The sequence below is a fragment of the Talpa europaea genome (genome assembly GCF_964194135.1).
Source record: "Talpa europaea genome assembly, chromosome: 8".
Classification (NCBI taxonomy): Eukaryota; Metazoa; Chordata; class Mammalia; order Eulipotyphla; family Talpidae; genus Talpa; species Talpa europaea.
Window position 1 is genome coordinate 62,643,299 of NC_140075.1, and position 12,911 is coordinate 62,656,209.

General features: G+C 49.0%; 1 protein-coding gene across 2 annotated transcripts; it reads left to right on the forward strand.

The window, feature by feature from the left end:
• Positions 1-2,307: 2,307 nt before the first annotated feature.
• On the forward strand, positions 2,308-12,272 carry LOC311174814 (dehydrogenase/reductase SDR family member 4; the record flags this gene model as incomplete). Of its 2 annotated transcripts, none has more annotated exons than XM_084239543.1 (8): positions 2,308-2,438; positions 3,585-3,762; positions 7,202-7,303; positions 9,564-9,643; positions 9,732-9,783; positions 10,070-10,204; positions 10,652-10,707; positions 12,158-12,272. In XM_084239543.1, the coding sequence occupies 8 exons, from the start codon at positions 2,308-2,310 to the stop codon at positions 12,270-12,272; spliced, it is 849 nt and encodes a 282-aa protein (XP_084095669.1). The 2 variants fall into 2 exon arrangements, with proteins under 2 accessions (XP_084095669.1, XP_084095670.1); XM_084239544.1 differs by having other exon boundaries at positions 9,564-9,634.
• Positions 12,273-12,911: the final 639 nt, after the last annotated feature.

Consider the following 12,911-nt stretch of genomic DNA (forward strand, 5'->3'; position numbering starts at 1 on the left):
CGGGGGAAATAAGACTTAAGCTCTCTTGTCTCATCAGGATGTGCTGAGCACCAAAGCTGAGAACTGCCACTGTAACTTCTCGGTTGAGGAACACAGTGAGTTGGGCAGGGGCCTGTGGGAGCACTTGCTACCCAGACGCCCCCTTTTGAACAGTAAAATCCTTTGTGTAGCCACCTGGCTGACCTGCACATAGACTCAATGAATCTTTAACAAGTTTGAATTCTATTAAACACCAACCCCAGAACTGAATATCACAGACGAGAATTCTCTCTCCTCTATCTGGGTCTGATACTGGGGTGTCAACTTGACGGTTTCACCAACTACCAACACTTCTCAACTTGTTACAGGGCAGGGCGAGGGGCAGCCCAGACCCCACAAACCTGCCTGCTCTAAATAGGTTCTGCCATCTGCCGCATCAACACAAAACATATGAGACTTTCATGGGAAGTAACTTTAATACAATTAGGAAACAATACAGGAAAGGCAAAGAATATAGTTTCTAAATCAAGCACCCAAAGTTACCCATCCCCTCGTGGGTAAAAGTCCACCCAAGCAGGATTGGCCCAGAGCAAGGCCCCAAATCCTGCCACAAGTACAAAGCATCTTCCAGTGGGGACCCACAGAAAAGGATCAGAAACCACCACACAAGTCTGGAAGGAAAAGAGCAAAATCAAAATCAAGACAAAAACCGCCATTGTCACCTCCCCCACGGGTCTCTCACCCACATCTGTGTCACCCAGTCCACGACCAAAAGGCAAGCGCAGTTTCTTCACTTGTCTCTTAGCCCCATGTGCCTCCTCCAGGTCTCCTTCTGGCTCTCCATCCTGCTTCCTTCTTTCCTCAGTCTCCTCTGCAGCTTCTTCTCTCCCTGCTCAGCTCCACCCTCCCTTGGGTGGGGCAGGGAACCTGGAAGCTTCCCCTTTCCTGGGGACCACCCTGTTACAAACTGACCTACCTGCTTTCATCATCGTTTCTTACTGCAAAGAGCAACACCAAAACAAGGACGCAAAATCACATCCAGAATAAAGGTCCGACTGCTAGGTTAAATGAGCTTCTCTTCATGAAACTCACTGTATTATCTTCATTTTGCTCACTTTGGGTGGCACCTAGTGAAACTTTGCCATGGCCAGCTCTACTTCTCAGCCTGGCATTTGGAGGCCACTGGTTTAAACCAATTCAGACACTGTCAGTTGGGTCTGCAGGGCCTTTCTAGAGTGTGCCATACGGTCTCTAGATTTATTAATTCTCACAGAAACCCAAGAGGGAGATCATTTCAGCCCACTTGGCAGAAGTAGAGTCTGAAGTCTCAGATACGGAATTTATAGCTAGTGAGGAATTTATTCATCATCTACTCCAGTATCCTCAATTTACAGACGAAGAGACTGGCCTGTGCCGGCAATAATAATTACTATATGGGGGCAATAATTACCATGCGTTTAGTAGTTTACCATTTATAAAGTGCTTTTATGTTCAGCAAACATTTACTGGACTGGGGTAGAGGTAAAGACCTGGGACTTAGTGATTACCCTCAATTGGGCAAGCTTCAGTTCTCTGTATTTCCAACACTGGTTAGGGGACCTCTAGCCCCTTGCTATCATTTAGGCCTGTAAAATGGGGAAGTCCTCTTGGGAAGCGGCTGTAAGATCAGGATCTTTCTCCCTACTGGATAGTTACCACCGTGATCGGTTTCCCCTCCAGGCTTGTGATGCTAGAGGTGGGGAGCCAGAGAGAAGAGCAGTGCAGGCCTAGACCAGCTGCTCCCACACATCTCTGTCCCAACTCCTCTGCCCTCACCCGTGCCCCTCACTTGAGGAACTCTATGGGGACCACTTCCATAGCCAACCTCAAAACATTTGTCCTTATGTGGACTGAGGAAAATGTCCCTCTTGAGGTTCTGGAAGGCAAAGCAACCAACCCTAAGTGCCTCTCCCAAGGAAACCAGCCCAACCCTCTCCCAAGGAAAGGCGTGAGTAAGCAGACGAGCAAGGTGGGGCGCGCAGGCAGGGGAGCGCGCGGGTCGCTGCAGGGGAGCGGCGGGGCGGGCAACCCGGAGAGCCTGCCCTATGCTCCCCGACCTGGGCAGAGGACGGCGGGGCGCGGCGGCCACGCGCCGGCAGGGGGCGCCCGCGGTCACGGTCGGCTCCCCCAGCGAAGAGCCAGCCCAGGCCGGAGTCCAGCCCCGGGGCGGCCGGGGGCGGCCGGGGGCGGGGCGGGGCGGGGAGGCGACCGCCCCTTCCCCTGCCCCCAGCTGTAGTCCACGGTCACCTCCCGAGGGCGGCGCGGAGCCGTGCGCGACCCGCCGGCGCCATGCAGAAGGCGGGGCTGCTGCGGGGCGTCTTCACCCGCGTGTGGAAGTCTGTGCGGATGGCCAGCTCCGGGGGGGCGCGCCGGGACCGGCTGGCGAATAAGGTGGCCCTCGTAACGGCTTCCACCGATGGGTGAGTGCCTGGCTCAGAGTCTCGGAGGCCCCTGCTGTCTAGAAGTTGGTACTAAGCCGTGCTTAACCCCCGGGCCCCTGTCCTCAGGCCTCGAGGCGCAGCCAGAGGCGGGGCTGGGGAAAGAAGGAATCACGTGGCCGACCTGTAGCCCCAGGAATCCCGGGCCAGGCCCCTCCGCTGTCAGTCTCTGTCATTGCCTCCTCTGGCTCAACTGCCCCAGCTCAGCTTTGCCCCCATCAATCCTGTCTCCAGGGCTCTGGGCTGCCCCAGTCACGGGCTCCACCTAGAGTCTGGGAAGACCAGAGGCAGAAATCCAAGAGAGCCCACATTTCTTAAATCCCTTCTGGCTGCTTCAATCTACTATAGAAATGTTCTAGGCACCTCATCTGGGCAGTCCTGCAAGCCTCCCAGAAGCCACCGCCATCCTAGAAGTCGCACAAAATCATGTGTCCAGACTTTTTGTCTTGTTCAGTACATTTGACCTCCCTTGCCCAGCCTCTCTCTAAACACCACTCTTGTCTGGTTTCTCATTCCCCCGGCACTTTGCTAGCTGCCAGCTTTTCACAACTCCGAAACAGAAATGTTGCAAAAGGCTAATGGCTGCCAGTTGCTGCATAGTGTGTAATCCTTACTCCCTGGGGAGTGATGTAAACATTTTCATTCCAGTCAGAGGCCTGCCCTTTCACATGCACCTCAAAACATAACTAAGGACAAAAAAAAAAAAAAAAACATAACTAAGGACAGAATTTTGAGATGATGTAGATTCAAAATGAAGATATTTGGGGGCAGGGGCTCGCTTGAGTGAAATCATCCAGTCAGGGAAGTGGCTGCAGCTACACCCCTAGTTCATTTCTTTCCCACAGTGCCCATAGGGTGCTGGACACCCCCCCTTGAGGCACCTGTGGTAGGCTTAGCTACTGAGTGCTATAGCTTAAGAAAAATCAGTAAACAAGTGCCAAAGGTGTGCTAAACATATCCATCTGCATGGTTATGGTTGTGGTGCACCATTCACCCTATTTACACAGAGTACAGACACATGGAGGTCACCCAGAGGGAGAACTGGACTTCAAACCCCTGTGTCTCTGGAGTCCATGCCCTCACCCTCGTCCCTGTTCTGGCCCTGACAGTCTTTATCTCTGCCCACAGGATTGGCTTTGCCATCGCCCGGCGTCTGGCCCAGGATGGGGCCCATGTGGTGGTCAGTAGCCGGAAGCAGCAGAACGTGGACAAAGCAGTCAAGGCCCTGCAGGGGGAGGGCCTGAGTGTGACGGGCACTGTGTGCCACGTGGGAAAGGCTGAGGACCGGGAGCAGCTAGTGGCCACGGTGAGCAGCAAGGGTGTGGGCACAAAGCCTGAGCCCCCTTCCATGCTTTACTGGATAATACTGGTGTGATCCAAAGCGACACTTTTAACTAAAACATGAGTTCTATGTATCCACGCCAGTCTGCCACACATTTTCATTGTGTACCTTTCTGTTACGTCTCCAAATATCATCCCAGCCCAGTCAGAATCAAAACCACTAGTGCAGCAACCCTGGCTCATCCCTTGGGGCACCCAAGAACACAACTGGGCCTGGTTCACCAGTAGTTTTCAATTCTGTTGGGCAAATGAGAAGAGTGAATACAGTGGCAAAGTAGATGTTCTCCCACCCATGAGCTAATAAATAATCCCGATTCTTCATCTTATATACAAGCCCCTAGAAACCTGAAGGTGGCAGCCCACCGTGTTCCAGCCCCACGCTGTGTACCATCCACTTTGTTATCTCCCAGCCTGACAAGCAGCCTGGCAAGGCAAGGGTTATTCTCCCTGTTCACAGAGACTGGTTCAGAGAGCTGGCAGGAACTCCCTAGGTCACACAACCAAGTAGGGAAAGATCTATGAGTCAGAGCTAACCTGCCAAGCTGCCTACTAACTACCAGGCATTTCCTCACTTGGATTGGCTCCAGTCCTAGGTGCCCACTTGGACTTTTGTCTCAAAGAATGTGCTAAGCCAGTGTCAGTGTTGTACTAGGCACCAGCCTTCTAGCTGCACAAGCAAATATGACCATCTGACAAAGAGGGCTCATCTTCCCTCCAGGTGGGCACACACTGTTCCCTAGAGTTGAAAGCAGAATCTACCCAAGAATGGAAAACACAGGAATGAGCTAACAGAATGGAAGACTAGCAGGCAAAATTTGGGCAATCTTAGGAAAGGGAGATGTTCATTAAATGATGGTAGACTGTGGTTTGGGAGCTGGTATAAGGTCATTCTATTTTTTAGGGATCCATTTGGAAACTGCTTAGTGTGCATTAGCGAACCAGATGTGAGTGTATGCCTGGCATAGGCTGCCCGACAGAGCCTGAGTCTGAGACCTTGATGCTGAGAGTGATGGGAACATTGGGATCCTAGGCCAACTTAGGGACTTAATGTCAACACCCTGCCAAGAAAAGAACCTCTTGCTTCACCAGCCTCTCTTAACCTGTCCTGCAGCTTTGGCCTAGAAGTAGGTCTTTAGCTAGACCTTGAGTGTGTGGGACTGGACAGGTAGAGTAGGGTCGGGGTTCCAGATGACCTGCAAAATGAGCAGACAGCCAAGAAGGGACTGAAGAGATGAGGGGCCACTGCCTTCCACAGCAGAGAATTCAGGCTGGTGGGAAGCAGAGTAGGTGGGAAGGATAGGGGTTGAGGGTCTTCATGGCCTCCCAGAGGAGTTTGGACATTGTTGTAGGAGGTAAGAGGCTGTGTGAAGTGAGTGGTTGAGAAAAATGAAAATAGTTATTATGGAAAGATGATCTGGCAGTGGTAGGAGGACTATATTGGAGCAGGGAAGATTCCAGGCCAAGGATATCAGTATCTCCTTGGATACACCCAAGGAGACATTGGTGGGAACCAACCAAGATTTTTTTTTTTTTCTAAACTAATGTCAAGAAATGGAACACAGGAGGGATGAGTCAAAAATGACTCTCAGGTAACCTGTATAACCCATGTCAGGTGGATAATGAGCGACTACCTGGTAGCAATTTGAGATGTATTCTGATTGCGAGCTGTTACCCAGTGATGAGGACAGGCTGTCCTGAGGACGGGCACTACCCAGTGGCCTAATTTGCCCCTCAAAGCTTCTCACAGAGTGGTGAGCAGAAACCCAATTAGCTTCTTCTCCAGGTGATTATACTTTTTCTAGAAAATACACTTATCAGAGCACAGAGCAAACAACTTAACCACCTAAGTGTAGTGAACACATCGTTTAGAGCAAGACTCAGAAGACACCTAGGTTGCCATTGTGCCTTTCTCATTAATCTTCTGTGCTTCTGTCTCTGTTCAATCAAAGCCCAACCTTCTCCCCTCTCTGAGCTGATATCCGGAAGAAGGGGCTCAGCAGAAGTGAAAGACCTCAGGGTGGTGATTCGGTTATAATCCACCATCTTCTCCCCACCCCGGGTATAGATGGAGCCCAGCACATGGCACTTTCTGACTTACGCTGCCCTGGCCTAGTTACACATCCACAGGCAGGACTTAGCCAGAGCCAGAGCAGGTGACTGGGCTTTGTGCCAGGATACCAAAATTCAGAGAGCACAAGAAAAGTATCGATCCTACTTTTAAAAAGTGTATGTGATTTTAAATTTGTTAAATTTACATGTTGACAGCCCAGGCATTCCTTCAGCAGTGTAGAAGCAACTGAGCTTAGCACCTAGTTAGCAAGAATAATTAGTTAAAACGGGAGCTAGCAGATGGTACACGTTGTTAATAACAGCCCTCTGTGCGCCAAGTCTCGAAGCACAGAGTTGATGGAGGGCCCATTCAGCGCTGCTTGCCCAAGGCAGCAAGATTGCCAGATCTGGGCAAATGCAAAGTCTGGTTTCAGGGTGGTGTATTGTTGGCAGATTCTGTTTGGCTACTCATTACACCAGCACATGGCTTCTCCTACTTAAAATTTATTAAGGAGGTGAGATGTCGCCTTTCTTGGTTTTATGTGTTTAAACCCCAGTTTCTGCCTTGAATCTTCCATGCCTTTGGGCCAACAAAGGTGGGAATGACATCATCACTGACTGTGGACCTGCTTTAAGCCCAGGCTCCTGGGTAGCCAGCTTCTAGTGACACCAGGTCACTCTGGGGAGAGTCCTGTGAACTAGCTGTGTGCTAGAAAGTAGGTGACCCATCTCATTTCTGTCCCTACTAAGCAGCTTTCTGCCTTGAGCAAATCACTTCCCTTCCCCCAAAAACTAGATGAGCAGACCTCACACCTGAATGTGTCATTCCTGAGCTATACCACCTTCAGAAATCAACTCTCCTTGTCCTCAGTTTCATCATCTTCACCGTAAGGAACTGACTAGATGATCTCGAAAGACCCTCCACTGGTAACTTTCTGTGGGTCTATTTAAACTGGTTTCTTCATTCAAGTGCATGCGGACAGGTTGAGGTTGAGATCTGGACACAGGAGACCTAGGCAGTAAGCACTTGGAGAAATGGGGCTGGATCTCCATGTGAAAGAGGACAGGTCTAGAAATAGATTTTGAGGTAAGAGCTGAGTTACCCAAAGGGAAGATGTAAAGAAAAGAGCAAAGGATTAGAGACAAACTTCGAAGAAGTGGGAGCAAGAAAACAAGACTGCCCAATAAATTAGACAGTCTTAAATGTCTGACAGCGGAGCTTGGAGTAACTCTAGAGAGAAATAGTTTCAAGGAAAAGAGATGTTGTTTTGACAATTTTCCTAAGAAGGAATTCTTTATCAATGTGGACCCGCACTGACCTGCAGTCCTCATTCTGAACTTACTTCTCTCTCTAGGCTTTGAAGCTTCACGGGGGCATTGACATCCTGGTCTCTAATGCTGCTGTCAACCCTTTCTTTGGAAATCTAATGGATGTCACTGAGGAGGTGTGGGACAAGGTAAGCAGGGATTAAAGCAGCAGGGGGCGGCCTCAACTCAGTCTGCCTTTAGAATGCATCTGTCAAGTGCAACACAATGTGGGAATGAATCCTTGCCATTTGCCACACTTCTGGAGTGCACCTAGCAAAGGGCGAGTGGGGGGTGGCTTCTTCGGTCCTGCCCTTCTCCTTGTTTCCACTTCTCCCCAGTCTATACTTCCACTTGTTCCTTGCTGGTTTTCTGCTTCCCTCTCCTATACCTCCCCCACCTCCACCACCACCACCACCACCACCACTTATCCAGGCTCTTCTTCCTAGTTCATTTCCAGCAGAGACATGGCAGCTAATATGCCAATAACTAATACACTTACACTTACACACTCCCCGTCCTCTTTCAGCTGCCAAAAAAAAAATGATTTTTCATTAGTTAGAAACTTTAATAGATGCTAGTTAAGTGAAATACCAATTCTGATGAAATGGCCTAACATCATTTCATATAGCAATTAAGAAAGACCAGTGCCCTTTTCTTCTTAATACAATGTCAACAAAGTCTAACATGTAGGGGCCTCCCTGGTGGCACAAGGAGTTAAGTGTCAGCACCATGAAGCTATCTACAACTACTGCAGCACAAGTTCGATCCCTGGCCCTGGAAGTGACCCACATGGTGCAGCAGACCTCTCCTGTCTCGCCCGCTGCTCCCCTCAGCAGTGTGTTTCAGTCAGTCTGCCTTTTCTGCTCCCCACTCTGTCTCTGATGAATCTTCTCACTCCCACGCCTCTGGCCTGTACCCCAGCTCTTATATGCATAAATAAATAAGTCTTAAAAAAAAAAACTCTGAGATGTACATATCTAAATTCAAATGCTAGAATTTGGTTTTTGTGCACGCCTGTATAATCACATCATATTTCTGTTTCAGACACCTATTTTACTATAGTCTTAATTAAAATATTTGTCTTTGTTTACTAAGGTTAATATTCCCCTGTGACTTGGATATGCTGAATTTTTTATGATCTCCTTTGATTTTGCTTTTTATTCTGACATCATCAATTATTACTTAACACTGACGTTTAAAGATACTAAAATATTATAGTTTGTTTATCAGTATTTCACCAACATAAAGATCAAAGTGCCAAAATACTCTTCAGTGAATCAGTTCCTGATTGATCTTCTTTAAAGCAGAGAAACATTTTTCACAAGGCTTCTGCATGAAGACCACAGGAAAATCAGTTTTAAAGTAATTTTTCTTTTCAGTTTGCATTTTTTAATAACCCACTATATCAAATCTAAATGTGATACTTGATCCTTAATTGAACTTTAGATTTTTAAAATAAGAACATTTAAGGGACACTTTGGGAAGTCTTGTGCTGGACAGCATATTTGGTAAAATCACTTTTATCAATGTTAAATGTCTGGGGTGTGGAAATGGACTGTGGTGTGTAAGAGAATATCCTTATTGCTAAAGTATTTAGAGATAGCATTATGGCATCTGCAATTTATCTTCAATCGTTCAGGAAAAATAACTGTATAGATACATGGATACGGCAAATGGGGCAAAATGTGAACAGCTGATGAATCTAAAGGATATCTAGATATTCCTTGTATTTCTATTTTCAACTTTTCTGCAAGATTGAAATTTTTCAAATTAAGAAGCTAACACTTGGGGGCATGGGAAGGAGGTAACCCAGCAGTGCCAAGAACAATGTGAGCAAGGGTCACACATTTGTTTTAAATTATGGATGTTGGGCTTTGATTGTAACCTAGGCCTCAGTTTCCCCCAGTGTGATCCTACTTTCTGCTGACTGTCCAGCCAGACAGTCCTTCTTGGAGAGCTGAGAGTATCTCAGCCCCAGAACTCAGAAGCCAGAGAACAACCCCAGGTGCCAAAGGTCAGGTCTCGTTTTCCAGGAGAAGCACGGCCCGCTCCAGGGCAGGTCCATGAAGCCCACCTGATTCCAAGCTCTCCCTAGCTGGAAAAAAAAAAAGAACAACAGAAGATTCAACTCAAATCCAAGGCAGTCTTAAGCCTTTAGAATTTTCTGGGCCAAATCATACTTAGCTGGTTAGGAAACAAGAGGAACCAGTCTCCATGCTTTCTCACCCTAACCTAATGTGCCATTCTCTAACTGAATACGCGAGCTCCCATGTCTTCCCCTGTAAGGTCCAGGTAAGTGATCTCTAAGAATCCCACCTGCCCTAACCCGCAGATGCTGGGAATGTACATAGCTCCTCGTCGCTTGCCTTCTCCAGCTCCCTTCTTCATTCCCCCTTCTCTTGATTTCAGATTCTGGACATTAATGTGAAAGCCACAGCCCTGTTGGCAAAGGCAGTGGTGCCAGAAATGGAGAAACGAGGGTACAGGGGGCAAGAGGGAGGCAGGGTGCAATGGATCCCCCATGGGCTGGGGGCGGTGACCTCCACCAGGAAAAGGGTCATTCCCTTCTTTTTCCAGAGGCGGCTCCTTGGTGATCGTGGCCTCTATCGCAGCCTACAGCCCATTTCCTGTAAGAACCCCTTTCTCGGCTATGGCCATCTTCCTCCCTCCTGCCCCTTTCCACCTCTCCACTCCCCTTAAGAAGTTTTATTGGCCTTTAGAATCACAATGCCAATGCCCCTCCCACCCAACAGATGCCTTGCCTCCCCAAGCCCTAACTTAAGAGATTTAGCCACACTGTTTTCTAACTGGGAGCCTCCCTTGCCCTAGTATCTACTGTCCTTTATGTCCACCGATGAGTACCACAGGTGATGAGCTGGAAATGAAGAGACTAACCCATTCTCTCCTTTCTCCAGGGCCTGGGCCCTTATAATGTTAGTAAAACAGCCTTGGTGGGCCTCACCAAGAACCTGGCCAGTGAGCTGGCCCCAAAGAACATTCGGGTGAACTGCCTGGCGCCTGGACTCATTAAGACTAACTTCAGCAGTGTGGTGAGCCAGGGGTGTCCTGCATCCCTCTGGGACCCTAAAGGGACATCTTCTTGGGTGGGAAAGTCCAGCACCTGAGTCCTGAGCTCCCAGCGACATCTTCCTCCCTGGGATTTTCCACACTCCCCCTCCACACCAGCCACCTGTCCAGCCCACACCCTCAACAGGCTCCCTTCTTGAGGTGTGTGGTGGAGTCTAAGGAGTTCAGATCCTACTCACACTGTATTATGTCTCCGAAAGTGACTGAGAAATGGGGAGGCCCGGGGAAATGCTTCCCTAGAACCTGAAAAGAAAGAACAGAAGAGGGAGGGCCTGGGAGCTAAGGAAGGACTAGGACATGGAAGAGAGTGGCTCTTCCTCCTTCCATTTACGTGCGGCCAGCAGTTTCTCCCCTGTCTGTGCCTCTTTTTCCTCTTCTTTCACATAAAGAGATTTCACTTTTTCCTACAGTTTTGGAAGGACAAGGCAAGAGAAGACAGCATAAAGGAAATCATGCGGATAGGAAGGTAAGGCTGTCACAGAGAGGGTCGGGAAGGATAAAGTCTGAAGGTCTGGTCCCTCAAGCCCACAGACGACACGGGCACATACTCCTCAGCCACAAGCATGCACTTTACAAGTTCATGGCATTGCGTCACTACAGTGACGCCTGCAAGTGCTGCAAAGACCAAGCTGAGAGGCACCCAGGTCTCAGGAGAATGGCGCTCTGGGAGAGGCCCTGACTTTCCTCCCTTCCCCTGGGTGTTGCCTCCACTTCTGGGCGTCCCTAGCCACCTGCGGCCAAAACCATGCTTTTTCGTTCCCCTTGGGGAACAAAAGCTCAGGTTGATGATCCTATAATCCAAATAAAAGGAACAAAGAACTTCACTAATCCCAAAACTCCCCTTGCCTAAGAAACTCCCCTGTTCTCCAAAGGGATAGCCAAACTGGGCATCTTCGTCCGGTTCACTCTCTAAGTTCCCTGCCTCGCTCCAGCTTCTGGCATCTGGGAACTCTCTCTTTAGCTTCTCCATCATGTCCCCTCCAGGCACAAGCCAGAAATACCTACTCTATACTGCTCCAAACAACCCACACACTCTCAAGCTCTCCCAAATCCATGCTCATGTGAACATGAGCATACCATGAGCCGCAGGCCTCGTTCACAACTCACAGCTCATTACTAAGTAAGGGTATGGCCATCCTAGAGCCCAAAGAATGATCCAGCCAAGTGTTTCTGAATCTTGGATGCACATTAGAGTGAGCTGGGGTGATTTTGAAACTACAAATGTTCAGGTTCCGTATTGGTCCAATACAGGAACAAGGCATCTTTCTTTTCTATTTTTTGGGAGGTGGTGGCAAATGATTACAATGTGCAGCTAGGATGGAGACCCACCTCATCCAGAGCTTATACCCATTCTACCCACCTCTAGAGCATTCTGTGACAGTTAGGTTAAAGCATCCCCTAACTGCGCAATCGCTGATGCAATCCCTGACACTAACACCGAGAATAGCACGTTTTCACAAAATGAACCTGACTTTAAGGAACAAAAATAGACTCCCGAAAAGATGGTCTGTGAACTGAAGCTGTACAAATGGAATCATTTTAAACAATGCATTGGCTGTGCACAGATTCCCTGACACTTGAATAGTATGCACACAGGTGAAACTGATTCTTTCAAGTATGAAATAGCTGCTCACCAGTCTAATCTAACTTTGAATATTGGTGCCCTGAGTTCTCTAAAAACTAAGTGTCTCTGAAGTGTTCAGGTATGATGTGTGATGGTTTTTGCTGAGCATAGCCCTTATGCCAAATTATAACAGCTGATTTTCATGGTAGCACTGTTTGATGAGCGGGAAGCTTGTGAGTGCTCCCAAAGAATCAACTGATATTTTTTGATTAAGCAAATTTCATTCCCTGTGGACCAGGTCGGAGGGTATGGCCTGTTTGATGGTTACTGCCTTCTTGTATCCCACCCGCAGGATAGGCAAGCCAGAGGAGTGTGCAGGCATCGTATCTTTCCTCTGCTCTGAAGACGCCACATACATCACTGGGGAGACGGTGGTGGTGGGTGGAGGGGCTCCATCCCGCCTCTGAGGACCTGGAGAAAGTCCCCCAGGGCAGATTGGACGCCAGCTCCTGGATCTGTTCCGGCATTCACCCAGTGGCCTCTCACACCCCTGCCTGTCACACTGCTCACCTTATACCCCACTCCACCCCCAAAATCTGGCCTTTCCTGAAGTCAAAGTGTGTGGTCTTATGAGGAGTCCCACAGCTGCTTTGCCTTAGATAAAGACTTCCCCAGAGAGCACAGGGAAGGCCTGCTGAGAAAGCCAACTAGTATTTGGTGGGTGGTAGGGGGCATCTGGGAAATTTGAAGAAAATGGGAGAGAAGGAACCTGGAGTGGAAGGAGAACTGCTGGAAATTAACAACTTGCAAATGAGGTGCAAATAAAATGCAGATGGTTGTGTTGCTCCGAATCAGTGTGCTCATTTTTCAGTGCTGGGTATAAAGGTATGGTATCAAGCACAGAGCCCAAGTCTGGGTGGACGGCATCTCTGGATTCTCCTGGCCCTCCTCCCTGTCTCCAGGACCTGAGCTTGAAGCTCAGGGATGGAGGTGTCTGCAGAGCTGCCAGCTGGGAGGAGTTGGCACGGGAATTCCCAGGTGCTACTCTCGGCCTAACGCCAGTGGGGATGGTGCCAAGAACGCCACCGGGATCCCCAAGGCTGGGA